This window comes from Rana temporaria, chromosome 6 (assembly GCF_905171775.1).
Source record: "Rana temporaria chromosome 6, aRanTem1.1, whole genome shotgun sequence".
In the NCBI taxonomy this organism is placed as follows: Eukaryota; Metazoa; Chordata; class Amphibia; order Anura; family Ranidae; genus Rana; species Rana temporaria.
This window is the reverse complement of record NC_053494.1, coordinates 59,690,848-59,706,792: the sequence shown is the minus strand read 5'-3', so window position 1 is coordinate 59,706,792 and position 15,945 is coordinate 59,690,848. Positions and strand designations below refer to the sequence as shown.

The 15,945-nt window shown below is 44.1% G+C and overlaps 1 protein-coding gene across 1 annotated transcript in view; it reads right to left on the bottom strand.

Moving 5' to 3' along the window:
• Positions 1-15,945, bottom strand: part of GDE1 (glycerophosphodiester phosphodiesterase 1) — a 43,468-nt gene that overhangs the window by 840 nt on the left and 26,683 nt on the right. Inside the window, exons 4-5 of the mRNA XM_040356888.1 lie at positions 10,764-10,856; positions 9,374-9,585 (exon numbers count right to left, since the gene is read on the bottom strand). Coding sequence (XP_040212822.1) covers positions 9,374-9,585; positions 10,764-10,856 — 305 coding nt within the window. The remainder of the gene's footprint in view (positions 1-9,373; positions 9,586-10,763; positions 10,857-15,945) is intronic.

Sequence of the window (15,945 nt, the reverse complement as noted above, 5' to 3'; positions counted from 1 at the left end):
CCAATCACTCCCGGTTTTCTGAGTGACTCATCCTGGATGGTCCGAACACGAGACATGAGCAGGAGTCGGCCGGTGATCGGAGCATATATCTGAAGAAGTTGCTAGGAGGCAAGATTGAGCAGAGCACACTTGTGTTGTGCTCTTAGACCTGCAGCGTGATCGCAGCAGCTGCCTGTGTAGTGGATCTGGGGAGGAGGAGGGGGGAGTACAGAGGCAGTGAAGGTTTGAGAACCTTTTAGCGCATTCCCAGGACAGTACATCTGGATGGGGCTACTAGTGTTAATGTGTGGCAGGTAGGGGAGGGGCAGCCTGGCACACAGTGGGTAATGTTATGCTAGTTGTTTGGGCCATCTTCTCCTCTCCTCTCCCCCAGCTGCATTTACTCCCAGTCTGAGAGCAGAGTTTAGAGCGTCTCCCTGGCAGGGGGGGGATCTGATCATACTGGATGGTATGGTGACATTGTGCTGGGAGGACAGGAGGGGAAGACAAGCTTCCTTCACTGTACACTGATCTGTTCTGGATCAGAACACTGACAGGCACAGGACACTTCGTCAACGGCCGATGGGGAGGACGTGACGTGAGTGAGGTGGGAGGTGCCGGATGGCTCCATGGCTCCAGGAGACACCCGCCGCAACGAGGCTCCAACGCGGTCTTCCGAGACCCCGCAGACACCGGAGTGAGAGGCCGGGTACTGCGAGGATCGAGCGGGTGATCCATCCCTGCCCAGGACCCGACATATTCCAGTGACTCGGCGTCCCCACGTGAGGCGCCGCGCTGTGCGGGAAATTTGAACAGCTGCACGGACAGAGGGAGTCCTACACGGCTGGGAGATTGCTGAGCAGAAAATTCTAAGGGGGACATGCTGTATAAGCACAGCGCGGTCCCTATTGAGATAGCCTGGACGCTCATGGTCTGTAGCAGCGGTTGGAGGAAACCCATGGGTCCGGTGAGGCGCTCAGCAGAGCCGAGTTAGGTCGGGTCTCCCCCCCCCCCAGACCCCCCTGTATTCTTATTGTCCCTGGAGTATAGACTATATACCTTAAATGAAAAAGGCAAATCTTTAATGCAAATGATGTAGATACCTATCTGCTAAAACTATGGTCGGTTCTCATAGGATGCATTTAATGAATGAACAGTAATTTCCTATTAAGATTTGTGTATTGGGAGCGTCATGCGGATGTGACGCACGTGAGGGTGTTCAGTTTTTGCCTCTACAGATCATGCTTTCTCTCACAATATGGTTGACTATAAAAGAGGGACATAAATGAGCAGATGAAGTTAAGGAAAATTTGGATCTCTGCGCATACTGATTCCCACTGATTCCTTGCCTCTTTTTTTTTTTTTTTTTGTGATTAGTGATAAAATGGGACTGTAATTTACAAGTGTTTATAGGGGCAGGTCGAACAGACTACAGGAGGTGAACTGGTATCTATGGTAGGGCCCCCCTTGCCGAAAGGAAAGTACAGTAATTGTATTCCCCCCCCCAGGGGTGTGACCCCCCTCAGCACAAAAGGGACCTCTGTGTAAGGGTAAGGGAGGGGAAAAAAGAAAAAAAAAAAAAGGAAAAGGAATTACATCTAGTCTCTGGACTACTAAAGGGGACATTACCTGTCAGAGCTGTATTATAAGTGAAATTGAAAAGGAACTGGATGCATATCTGGACTAATATAGCAATCCGCTTAATGCGATATATTTTCTCTTTCCGTGTTATCTTCATACTGCTGACTGCCTATGATATATTAAGAGTCTGGCCCCCTGTTTCTATCGAATAGAACTATAAGAAGTAGCCTGGAGGGAAGCATACCCGTCTTGGGAGATAAGCAGGGAGACAACTTGGGAGTGGATCTAAATTTTGATTTCCCGCTGGAGTCTTCTCTATAGTTGAATTATCATTTTTCCAACAGGCCAGGGCAATGTAGCATCAGCACCCGGAGGAAAAACCCCTATCGGTGAATGGGTTATTATTACAGGTACACTAAAGATACAAAACCCACAAGTGACTGAGAGAAGTGAGTAAAATCATAGGGCTGATGAAAGAGGGACTGTGAAAAGAAATATTAAGAACCTCCCCTGACATAGGCGACTACCCTGCCCCAGGAATATATAGGAAAATCGGGCTGAAGTAACACAGGAAGATAACTCTGGTAAATACTGAAGGTAGTATTACTATAAAAGGGCAAACTGGTAAATTGAGGAAAACGCAGCCCAAAAGCAGTAAGGGAGCCTGTAATTCTAAGGTGAATAGACAAGGTCGCCTGGAAAAACGGATCTGACTAGTCGCGGGGGGTTATCTCTCTCTCGCCACTCTGCCCTGTATCCCTCCTAGTAGCTTCACTTCCAAACTGGGGAAGAGAATTAGACCCGCCAACAAAATGAATAGATCAACGAGAGGGGGTACTACAAAACCAACGAAGAATAAACTGGGGAATAGCTCCATACAGCAATACATGACGCCAGAAGGGACCCTCAAAAGCCCAGGCTCTGCAAAAAAAACTGAAAAAAAGACTGTTACAAAAAAGGGGGTAGGAACAGGTAGCGCCGAGAGCTCTAGAGGTGAAATGACACTTGAAAGTGAAGAAGAGCAATATAATGTACAGGAGATGGCCCAAGATACGCTCCCCCCGACAAAGGCAGAGATGAATGCAATGCTATTGAGGATGGAAAATTCCATGGAAAACATCATCAAGACAGAAATCAATAAGATAAGAGTAGACTTGGGGGGGCTCAGCGACAGAGTGGTAGAGACGGAAAGGAGAATTGAGGAGCAGGAACAGGAAATAAGCCTCTTGAAAAAACAAGTAAAGACCCTGACTGAAAACCAGAGACTGGCGGTATACAGGATTGAGGATCAGGAAAATCGCAATAGGCGACAGAACCTTAGAATCAGAGGGATTGTAGAAGAAAAGGATGAGGACCTCAGAGACACCATGAACACAATCTTTAATCCTCTATTAGAGAGAGCAGCTGAATCTAAGTCCCTCAAGATCGAGAGGGTACACCGAGTGGGGAATCCCCAACAGATAGAAAGATACGGCCCAAGGGATGTGGTGGTCCGTTTTAGGAACTATGTCGACAAAGCAGAAATCTGGGGAAGGCTCAGAGGAAAACCTCCCCTGAGACATAGAGATATTGAGCTACAAATATTTTCAGATCTGTCTAAAGAAACGTTGGCTAGAAGAAGACACTTGAAACCCCTTTTAGACCGCATGCGGGCACAAAATATAAAATATCATTGGGGCTTTCCGGCGTGCCTCATAGGCATAAAAGGAGGTAAAACAGCACGATTAAGGTTCCCGGAGGATTTGACCGAATTCTGCTCTAGAATGGACATAACAATACCTGAACTCCCAGATTGGGTGGATTAGTCGGGCACAGCTTAGATGGGGATCTGGGGGGGGAGGAGACGGGGGGGGGGGTCAGGGGATTTTCTTGAGCACCACCACGATCGAGGAGCCAAAGATGAAGGCGAAGAGTCTTCTACCAGCGGCTCCCAGGCCAAGAGCGGGCCGAGGTGGGGGAGGGAGGGGGGGGAGGGTAGGTAGGGGGAGGGGTGGGAGGAAATCGGGGGGGGGGGTGGCTGGGGAGAGGGAGGGGGGAGGGAGGGGGACCATCTGAACGACTCCACAGGAAAATTCCTTAAAGCGCAAAAAAAAAAAAAAAAAAAAAAAAGTTATATGACAGAGTTTAAGTTCCTCTCTTACAATGTAAAAGGTTTAAACTCTCATAGTAAGAGACATAACATTCTCAGTGAGTTAACACAATATAAAACGGATATTGCTTATTTACAAGAGACCCATATTACATTGGAGTCCAACATAAAGTTGTATTCACCAGAATACCCAGTGTGGTATTATGGAGACACAATTTCATCCCGATCCCGCGGGGTTGCAATAGGGTTTGCTAGTAGAGTAAGATTCACATTGGTGGACAGACAGACAGATCCCGAGGGGAGACTCCTGTTTTTAAAAATAAAACTAGGTGGGGAGGTATATACCTTGGCAAATGTCTATGCTCCTAACGTAAATGCGGTTAAATATATAAGTAAAATTCTGAGAAAATTAAAAGAATTTGAAGAGGGCCACATAGTATTAATGGGTGATCTCAATTTCTGCATGTGCCCAAACCTTGATAGTACGTCCGGTGTGCAGGGGACTAATCGTGAACAGCTAAAGATATTGACAAGACAAATGACACAAAACCAAATGGTGGATGTTTGGCGAATCTTTAATCCCAAGGTTAGGGATTACACGTATTTTTCACCTGTTCACGGGACGTACTCGAGGATCGATTACGTCCTCGTTGACCATAGACTTTTGGAGAGTGTGATTGAAGTAAGGTGCGAGATCATGACGATTTCCGACCACGCTCCTATAACCATGAAAATAGTTACCTCTATACCAAGAGCTTCTCCACCAGAATGGAGACTGGATGAGAGTCTGTTGGGAGACGAGGATGTGGTTGAGAGGATACAGAAAGAGCTGGAACTTTACTTCCAGGAGAATGATAAGGAGGGTATCTCAAGAGCTTCCCTTTGGGACGCTCATAAAGCCTATATTAGAGGGATCTTTATTGCAGAAGGGATAAGGAAAAACAAAATAAGAACAAATAAATTAAAAACATTAAGGGAGGAGATTCTCAGACTAGAACAGAAACATAAATCTCAGGGGCAAAACAGGGAAATACTCCATAAGCTAATTATAACAAGAGACGAATATAGAGCCTTGGCGGAACAAGAAACTAGGAAATATATAGACAGGACAGAGAGAGAAAGATATGTCTGGGGAAACAAACCTAGTAAAAATCTGGCTAGAATGGTAAGAAAAAAGAAAACTAGGAATTTTATTGAAAAAATCAGGAATGGGAATGGAGATTTAGTCTACGCTACAAATAAAATCGCGGAAGCCTTCAGAAGCTACTATGGAGAATTATATGGTGTCCAACAAAAGATCAGGGACCCAAGGGAAAAAAGAGATAAGACCAGGGAAGTATTACAGCAAGCCAATCTCCCGAAGCTAGAAGAGCATGAGATAGTAGGAATGGAGGAATCTATAACGGAGCAGGAAATAAGTGAGGTACTAAAAACTATTCCCAAGGGGAAAAGTCCTGGGCCTGATGGCTTTTCGTCTGTGTATCTACAGAGATTTAGCACTATCTTAGTGCCTAGACTCTGTCAATACTTTAATGGACTGGGATCAGACTACGAGATGAGTAGAGAGGCATTAACAGCAACGATTACAGTGATAAAAAAGGAGGGGAAGGATAATACGACCTGTTCAGGCTTCCGACCTATCTCGCTCCTGAACGCGGATACTAAGTTGTACGCGAAAATTCTGGCTGTTCGAATGAAGGGAGTGATGACGGACATGGTCCATCCAGACCAGGTTGGATTTATCCCGGGAAGGGAGGGTAAAGATAACGGGGTCAGGGCTCTGCTCCTTCTCCAACAGCTGAGGGAAAGCGGGACCCCCGGTCTGCTCCTGTCAGTAGACGCTGAGAAAGCGTTCGACAGGGTAGACTGGGGGTTCCTGATACAAACACTAGAAACTATAGGACTAGGCCCAAGGATGTTAGGGTGGATCAAAACTCTTTACCAGCACCCATGTGCTAGGATAAAAATAAACGGATCCCTATCAGCCCCTTTTGAGATGAGAAACGGGACTAGGCAGGGATGCCCTTTGTCCCCCCTCCTTTTTGTGTTAACATTAGAACCCTTATTGGCAATGGTCAGACAAAACCCAGAAATATATGGAGTAGAAGTAGGAGAAGAGGAGCATAAACTGGCTGCTTTTGCCGATGACGTTTTGTTTTTTATATGTAGCCCAAGAGTCACCCTTCCAAATTTAATAGCTACCTTAAGACAATATGGGGAGGTCTCCAACTTCAAAATGAACACAGCGAAAACGGAAATTTTGAATGTCAATATCCACAAAGAGGAAGAACAATACCTGCGGAAAAAATATAGCTTCTCTTGGCAGAAAGAGATAAATTATCTGGGCATTAAATTGGCAAATACCCTAAAAAAAATTTATAGAATAAATTATATCCCTCTGCTCGACGAAATAAAAAAGGAAATCAAAAATATTTATAATAGACCTATTTCGTGGTTCGGAAGGATTAATGTTGCGAAAATGATTTTAATTCCTAAAATCATATACAAATTTCAAATGCTACCAATTTATCTACCTCCACCATATGTTAAAATACTCAATTCTCTTATTATGAATTATATTTGGAACAACAAAAGACATAGGATCTCGGCTCAAACCTTAAAACGGGCCAAAGATAAGGGGGGCCTAGCGGTTCCAGACATTAGAATGTATTATAACGCTTCGGTTCTCTCAAGGGTTATAGAATGGGCTAAAGAGTCACAGGATAAAAGATGGATAAGTATTGAATGTTCACTAGCTAGAGCACAGTTAGGGAGATTGATTTGGAACCCACCAAAATTTAGATATATACACACGTCAGCACATGCAATCACACACAACGCTTTGAGGATCTGGGAGAGAGTACACAAACAATTAAAAACAAAATACAACTCGCCTTTCATAGATCTAAAAGAAAATAAATATTTTGCACCAGGGACAAGGGAAGTAGGTGGTAATTGGATAGGAAATAGAGTTCAGTTAAAAGATATAACACTACAAGGTAAAATAATGACATTTCACGAAATTAAACAAATGATAGATTTTATGATGCTTGACGAGTGGAGGTACCTGCAGTTGTCATCATTCGTCAATCATCTTCCACATCCTATACGGTCACGGGAGGAGTACACGATATTGGAACAAATGTGTAGCACCAAAAGCTCAAAAGGGAATATTTCTAAAATATATAAATATTTGCAAAAAATGGACGAGACGGATACGTTAGAATACATTCAAAAGTGGGAAAGAGACCTGAATGTCCCAAGAGGAAAGATAACTATAGGAAGAATCTTGAATTTAACTCACACCTCGGCGGTTGATATAAGAACCGCGGAAATGAACTTTAAATGCCTGACGGGATGGTACGCCACCCCAGACAAAATGGGGAAATTCAGAGAAGGAGAGTCAGAGGAATGCTGGAGAGGATGTGGGCACAGGGGAACAATGGCACATTTGTGGTGGAATTGCCCAAAGATAAAAATGTATTGGAAAAAAATACTGTCCCTGATAAAAACCATAACAAAAAAAGAAGTAGAAGATAACCCATGGGTAGTTCTTTTTCATGGGGGGGAGGTGTCAGTTAAAGAATATAAAGCTTCACTGATCCCCCACCTGTTGAACGCAGCGAAACGCTTGATCCCGCTAAAATGGAGGGAGTCGGATACCCCACAAATGTGGGAGTGGATCGACTCGGTCGAGGATACATATAGGAGGGAGAAATTAAAATTTGGTACAGATAAAAACAAGCAGGAGTGCAAGGGCAGCTGGGTTTCTTGGTTAGAATTCAAAAAATCTTGGAGTTTTGCAGAAAACCTGAAAGAGGTCTAGAGAAACAGTCGGAATAAAGGGAATAGTTTCTTCAGGTGGAGTCGTGAGATGGTCGGGGGGGTGGGGGGGGGGGTTGGGGAGAGGGGATGATTATATATATGTTTTTTTTTTTTTTTTTTGGCCCACTGAGGATAAATACATGTTGTAACTCGGTCTTTGTGTTAAACGCCTTAGTCCCAAGTAGAGGGACAATGAAATGGTAGGCATAATTAAAAAAAAAAAAAAAAAAAAAAAAAGGGGAAATAAGATATACAAAGCAGAACAACATGCATAAAAACATAGCATATAAACCACAAATGATGCAAAACCGGAAGGAGAGACAGAATTATGAATAAAATCATGAGCAAGTCTCTTGCTGGGGTTAGTCTGAAGTGGAAAGAAAAAAAAAAAAAAAGAGAAAAAAAAGAACACTGACAGGCAGATCTACCATCTCCTGATCATTAAATTATCGCCTTTCTCGCTGCATCCACCCACCCCCTCCATCCATCCACCCACCACATCCATCCACCTGTAATTAGTCTTCTAGAGAATAGTCTTCGAGAGTAACTGGTTCAAGGAGATACTTTTAAAAAACACAAGAGCTTTCCTTAACCCTTTCGCTGCCATGTCCGTACGTCGTATGGATCTGACAGTGGGGTTTTAAACACATTAGCAGTGGCTGCAGCAACCAGAGTTGTGTATAAATCTGACAAGCAGATTGCCGCCTGTCAGATGAAGGTTGTCTGGCAACCCCCGATTACTTTCACACCCCCTGTAACAGATCCCCGCCCCCTGTGAGTGACATATATCCTAAGCTCTGCTTCACGGGTAGAGGGGAGGGAGCCGAGTAGACACGTGTTCTCTCCTCCTCTTCTTGTTAGCGACTCAGGAGAGATGTGTTTGACATTACTCAGTTTCCCTAGCCAGCATGAATGCCATAAAAGAATGTAATGCAATGCAATCTGCATTGCATTACATTTAGTGGAGCACAGAGGAGACAATCAGAGTCTTTAGATGCCCAAGTCCTTGTAAACATTCCAATGTTCACATACAGGAAGTCTGTATATGCACATCAACTGCAGTCAAGGATCGAGGAAATGGAAGGCATCTTATACACATACCTGTTTGATTTCATGGGTTTGATAGTCTAAAAGAACGGAGGCTGTTTCCTTTCGCAAAGTAAATTTTGACTTTGCAAGTGTATGTTTACTTTGCATATTGAATGGTCATGAACAAGGTAAAGCTGTGTTCACTTTGAATACACCTGTACAAGGAAATTTTTCTTGCACATTCTGTGGTTGCTATAGCTAAAGTGACATACCGTATATACTCGAGTATAAGCCAAGTTTTTCAGCACATTTTTTTGTGCTGAAAATGCCCCCCTCTGCTTATACTCGAGTCACCTTTTTGCGCCTGATCTCCCGGACTTTGAGGACCCAGTACCGGCCGGCTGTAAGTCCCCTGGACCCCAAACTTGGCACACATGTAGTCCCCAAGTCTGGTGACTTTGGGGACCCGGTACCGGCCATGTTAAGCGTCAGTCTAGTCATGGGAGCTGTAAGGCATGGACACAGTGAGGCATGCACATGGACACCCTAGGCTTATACTCGAGTCAATACGTTTTCCCAGTTTTTTGTGGTAAACTTAGGTGCCTCGGCTTATATTCGGATCGGCTTAAACTCGAGTATATACTGTAACTGCTGTGTAAAAATCTGACAGAATACAAGTGTCTGTTTTTGTCTACACAAAGCAACCAGAATGCAGCTGTCATTTTACCAGCAATGGTTTTAAAAATCAACAGAATCTGACTGGTTATGTGTAAACAAGCATGTTTTTAGAAATCTGTAGGTTTATGTCCAGGAATGGGTCTACATGTCAGCAAGATAGGCTGGCCTCTACCACAACTTAAATAAACTTACTTTGAGATGTAATTCTTTTGCATCAGAAAAGCTGACACGCCACAAAAGTTCCACAAAATGTGGTGTAATGCCCAGTCCAGTAGAACATCCATTGATACATAGAAATAATGTTTCCACATGGAGTCAAAACGAGGTTTCCCATCACCTAAATAGCTGAGACTCCATGGCCTATGGCTTAGAGCAGTGACTACATTTATGTCTGCTTGCCTCATCTGAAAATAAAGCAGAGATCACATTTGATTAATCTGTGCTAATGAATGAGAACCTTTCATATATCACATAGAGAAAGACCAAACAATGTGTAAACATGGCCAATGGGGACCCTTTTGTTTTTACCCACAAAATTTGAGACAATATCATAATTTGAAAACAAAATTGAAGTTTCCCTATTAACCTGCTGAAAGCATGTTTGTATGTAAATACCAATCATAGGGTATCTGACAGTACATAAGAAATGTATTGAAGCTACATCGTAACCCTAAATAATGCATGGAATCCCATACAACATTAAGACAATGGCCCAGATTCACAAAGCACTTACGCCGACGTATAACAAGATATGCCGACGTAAGTGCAAATGTGCGCCGTCGTATCTGTGCGCCAGACCCACAAACTAAGATGCGCCTGAAAACAGGCTTCATCCCGCCGACGTAACTTGCCTACGCCGGCATAGGGTGGGCGCACATTTAGGCTGGACGCATGGTGGTGCTCCCATTGATTAGCTATTCAAATATGCAAATTAGTGAAATACGGCGATTCACGAACATACGTGCGCTGAAGCAGTGCGCGTAAGTTGTACGTCCGGCGTAAAGTTATTCCCCATAAAGGAGGTGTAACCCAGCAGCAGACATGCAAAGGTCTGCACCAGGGAACACAAGCCGACGTATTTTACGTTGGACGTGTCTGACTGGGCGTAGGTTACGTTCACGCCGTACGCAGTGATCCGGCGTAGTTTAGGCAGTTGTTCCGACGTGGTTGTGAGCATGCGCAGGGGGATGCGTCCACGTCTCAGCGCATGCGCAGTTCGTGATACGTATCTGTGTGGCGCTCGGCCCATCATTTGCATGGGGTCACGCCTCATTTGCATGGCTCACGCCCACTTCCACCTACGCCGGTGTACCCCTTTCGAAACCCAGCGCAGCGTTGGGAGCACTGGCTTGGTGAATTCCATGCTTGCCTCTCTGCGCTGCGTTGGCGTAGCGTACATTGTTTGCGCTACGGCGGCGTAATGTGCGCCTGCTCTCTGTGAATCTACCTAAATGCATCCAGGGGCCTGTGATAAACATTTCAATAATTCCTACAATGACAAATCAAACATTATTAAACAGTACATACTAAATAAGTGTGATGCTTCATAAAACCAAAGCGTTTATTGCAGGTTTATACTCACTTTATAGATAACACTTGGCTCAAAAGAACAGACAATGCTGCGGTTATACAGATTGGGAAAGTCTATATACAGCTGTCTGAGGGCTTCAGCAGCCTAGGGAACAAACACAAGCAGAACAGTTATTTTTTTTTTTTCATTCAATTTTAAGTTTATTTTCAATAAAAGGACATTCATTTGTATTATATCAGCAGTATACAAATCAATAATATACAGAAAACAGTAAAGCAAGTGCATTACTCCACATATTAGACATTCCTGTAAACAGTTATTTTTTAAACTTCATCTGCCTACTTTGCCACTCTAATGTACACACATTACAGTACCCAAAACTTATACTTGGCTGATCTGGCATAGGGGGCAAACCTGGAACTGCATGGGGCTTTAAAGTGGTATTTTGATAGAACAAAGGAAAAATAAATACTATTGAACATACGGCATTTCACCTTATTCCTCTCCACCAATCAACACTGAGCTACATGACTCTAAATACATGACACAATCAACAGAAAATGCCCCTTCATCAGGGCTTGAACTTGGTTAACCTCTTTACCACCGCGCTATAGACAAAAGACATCTACAGCGGGGTGAAGTTATTCTGGGACGTCCTCCCAGAATCCTTCACTCGCGCGCCCCCTCCCGGAATCATCTGTGAGCGCCGGGTCTAGAAGACCCGGCGCATCACAGATCGCGGTAAATCGCAGCTGATAGCGGCGGTTTACCACGTGATCGCTTGTAAGCGATCACTTGTAAACAAACCGGCGTCACGCCGGTTCCTCCCTCTCCTCTCTGTACCGATCGGTACAGTGTGAGAGGAAAGGGGGGAGAGCAGAGGCAGCAGCTGCTGTGGCTGGATCTGTGACAAATGCAGTCACAGATCCAGCCATCCTTCCCTGCGCAATACTCTGCAATAACCCCCCCATACTCCGCAATACCCCCCCCCCCATACTCCGCAATACCCGCTAATATGACAGAAACAATATTTTTTTTTTTTTTTTACAGAATTGTCAGTGTTTTTTCTTTTATAGCGCAAAAAATAAAAAACCCAGAGGTGATCAAATACCACCAAAAGAAAGCTCTATTTGTGGGGAAAAAAGGACAAAAATTTCAGATGGGCACAATGTTGTATGACTGAGTAATTGTCATTCAAATTGTGAGAGCACCGAAAGCTGAAAATTGGTCTGGTTAGGAAGGGGGTTTAAGTGCCCAGTGGTCAAGAGGTTAAAATTCCCAAATAGACTTTTAGTAAGATCTTCTGGAAAGAGATCTTAATCCAGAAACAAACAAAGCAATCATTTAAAATGGCATTGTTCTGCTTCAGTTTAGATATGGATGCCTCCTTATCTTTTGCATGCAAAGAGCAGGGACACCAGGGACATACAGTTCTTTCAGTTGTATCAATATAATGGAACAATAAAATGCTGCCAAAAGATCTCCCTCTTCCATGAAGACCAAAGAAGATTACAACATATGATACAATTTTTGAAACCATTTAAACCACTTTCCACCAAGTTTTGATTGCAGTAACAAATGCAAGCTGAACTCTGGGAAAAGTAAAAATCCTATCTTGCAGTTCAAATCCCAAGTACTGCACTACCTGCCTGGAGTTTTCATGTTCTCCCTGTTCCTGCGCGAGTTTCCTCCAGGTACTCCGGCTTTCTTCCCACACTCCAAAGACATGCTGGTAATTTAATTGGCTCCTGTCTAAATTGGCCCTACTATGTGTATATATGTGACTTTAGGGACCTTAGATTGTAAGCTCCTTGAGGGCAGGGACTGAAGTGAATGTACAATGTATATGTAAAGTGCTGCGTAAATTGATAGCGCTATATAAGTACCCGTAATGAATAATAAAAGAAGGCAGTTTACTGTTAGAATGTATGGGTGTGTAGTTTGCCAGGGGAGCAGAGGATCAGATACGTGAATGTCCTCTAGACATAAAAGAGCAGTTCGCTCCTGCAGTGCAGACACAGCTTCAGTGCAAGGGAGAGTTGGCCTTTAAGGGTCTAATGGTCATGATTACAGCCTTTGAGAGCAGATATTGGATATGTTTAACCACTTCCATACCAGGCACTTACGCACCTTCCCGCCCAAGCCAATTTTCAGCTTTCAGCACTGTCGCACTTTGAATGGCAATTGCGCGGTCGTGCGACGTGGCTCCCAAACAAAATTGCCGTCCTTTTTTCCCCACAAATAGAGCTTTCTTTTGGTGGTATTTGATCACCTCTGCGATTTTTTTTTTTGCGCAACAACTAAAAATAGACTGAAAATTTAGAAAAAAAAATTACGTTTTTATTTTTTTCTGTAATTTTTTTTGTAAATAAGTACGTTTTCTCTTTCAATTACGGGCACTGATATGGCGGCACTGATGGGCACCGATGAGATGGCACTGATGGACATCGATGAGGTGGCACTGATTGGCGGCGCTGGTATGTGGCACTGATGGGCACACATAGGCGGCACTGATGGGCACACATAGGCGGCACTGATGGGCACACATAGGCGGCACTGATGGGCACACATAGGCGGCACTGATGGGCACACATAGGCGGCACTGATGGGCACACATAGGCGGCACTGATGGGCACACATAGGCGGCACTTATGGATACTTATGGGTGGCACAGATGGGCACTGATAGGTGGGCACTGGGCATGGATGGGCACTGTGGGGTGGCACTGATGGACACTGTGGGGTGGCACTGATGGACATTGTGGGGCAGCACTGATCTACCCATGTTGCCAGTCAGTGCCCATTTGTGGGCACTGATTGGCATCTTTTTTTTTTTAAAAAAAGCTTTTTTTTTTTTAAGACTTTTTTTTTTTTTTCAATGCTTTTTTTTTTTTGTTTGGCCCACCCTGGTGGTCCAGGGTGGGCCTCCCTGGTGGTCCAGTGTGGCGATCCGAGGGGGGGGGGCTGCGCTGATAAACAATCAGCGCGAACCCCCCCTGTCAGGAGAGCCGCCGATCGGCTCTCCTATACTCGCGTCTGTCAGACACGAGTGAGGAAGAGCCATCAACGGCTCTTCCTGTTTACATTGTGATCAGCCGTGGTTGGACACGGCTGATCACGTGGTAAAGAGTCTCCGCCGGAGGCTCTTTACCGAGATCGGAGATGCAGGGTGTCAGACTGACACCCCGCATCACCGATCGCCGCGCTGCGCGCCCCCACGGGCGCTCGCGGCATGAAATCCTGCAGGACGTCCATGGATGTCCTGTCAGGATTTCAGAACCACTTCCCGGACGTAAATCGGCCATAGGCCGGGCGGGAAGTGGTTAAAGAGAAAGACTACATAGAATTCACTTTATAAACTGCCTAACAAATATTTTTCTGGATCTGCCAAGAAAGATTCCTCTTTGTTGGGCTAGAATCATGTTCAGAATAATATCAGATTATGCACACAGTATAAAACAAAAGTCATCCCTATGGTATGCTAGATAAACATTGGGGTATTTCTAAAAGGGACCCCCTTCTAAATAATATTTTACCTGTGTAAGGTTTTTCTGTAAGCCTGTCACCAATATGTTTACACCCAAAAACTTAAAAACATCCTCTCTTCCACTGTACTCCTTACATAAGTTTTGCATGTATATCTGCTGTCTTCAGCTTTTTATACTGTTTACGTGCACGTCCTGTTAGATTTTTCTCTTCCCGTTTCATGTGGGTGTGGATTCTTGCTATACATTATGAGAGACTGAGACAGCTAATCTATTTATAGCAACCACCCTGACACAAACTTCAGGCTCCAGTCTCTGAGAACTTGTCAGGAGTTATCAGGCTGATAACAGAAGAACTGAGCAGGAAAAAGCTACAGGACACAGTACTTTGAAGAGAGATAAGAAAACACTGCAGATATATGTGCTCAGCTCAAATTTCATGAATCAGGTTTACATCCACTTTAAAGTGGTTGTAAATGCTTTAAAAAAACAAAACAAACAAACAAAAAACAACAACAACAACCTACAAGACAAAGACATAATGAGCTAGTATGCATCGCATACTAGCTCAATATGAAATACTTAACTTAGAACTAAGCTGTTGCAGCGGTCCCTGTACACCGCTGTGACTGGCGACATGTCTCAGTTATTTCCAGGTTAGCAGGCTCCGTCACTGTGATTGGCCGGAGCCGCGATGATGTCACTCCCTCGCATGCACGTGGGTGCCACCAGTCATGGCACAGCTACTGAAGAAACGGCACAAGCGAACCGTTTCTTCAGTGATCACGTGCCGATGATGTCGGCACATGCGGAGACGGTGAATATCTCCTAAACGGTACAAGTTTAAGAGATATTCACAGTACCTACAGGTAAGCCTTATTATAGGCTTACCTGTTGGTAAAAGTGGTAGTAAAAGGTTTACAACCACTTTAAAGAAGATTCATACATAGTGTTTGTAACGGAATGACCCATGACACCCCAAGACTTTGTGAGGATGGAGGATACTCCTGTGTCAGCGTCACTGATAACTCTTGGGTCTGAGTCCACTCTGTGCCCTTTGGGCATGGAGTGGCAAGTGAATCATAATTCATGTATTACATGAGATTTGACATCCCCGATAGTTCGTATTGCAGGCTTTTGAGATACTGCAGGATGTTGAGCCCAACCAGTCAATAGTGACTCATCTCTCTGGATAGCCTAGTGAGTTGTAAATGAGGCTAGCTCTTGAAAGGCCTTCCATTGTGTGAGGCTGTTGAGATGCTAACGAAGACTGCTTCTGTGCATTGAAACTAAGAGTCAGGCTGGCTCCTAGACCCTCTCATTATGTATACTGTTTATGTGTGGAATGTACTTGCGGAGACGGAGTGGGTGAAGGTGTTTTGTTGTTATTAATTAAGGAATGTTTAGTAATTAGCCTTAGTGTGTGATTAGGGGGGGTGGAGATCTCATTGTCCCTTTTGAATACTGTCACATGCTTGTACTGTATAAAAAAATAAATAAATAGTGCAGCGCAAATAAATCTAAAATATATGAATAATCAAAAAACATAATCATAAAGTCCATAAAGTGCAAAGTGATAAAGGTGCTCCAAAAATACAATGGTGATAAAAAGTGCAGAAATCTTCATCAGATCTGTGACCCATAGGACAGGATAATCCTCCACCAAGGCTAATGGATGGCCTCTCACCTCAGCAATTCGACCTGTGGCTAGGTCAAAAAGCAATAATCATATCCTCCCAAGTGGCAAGC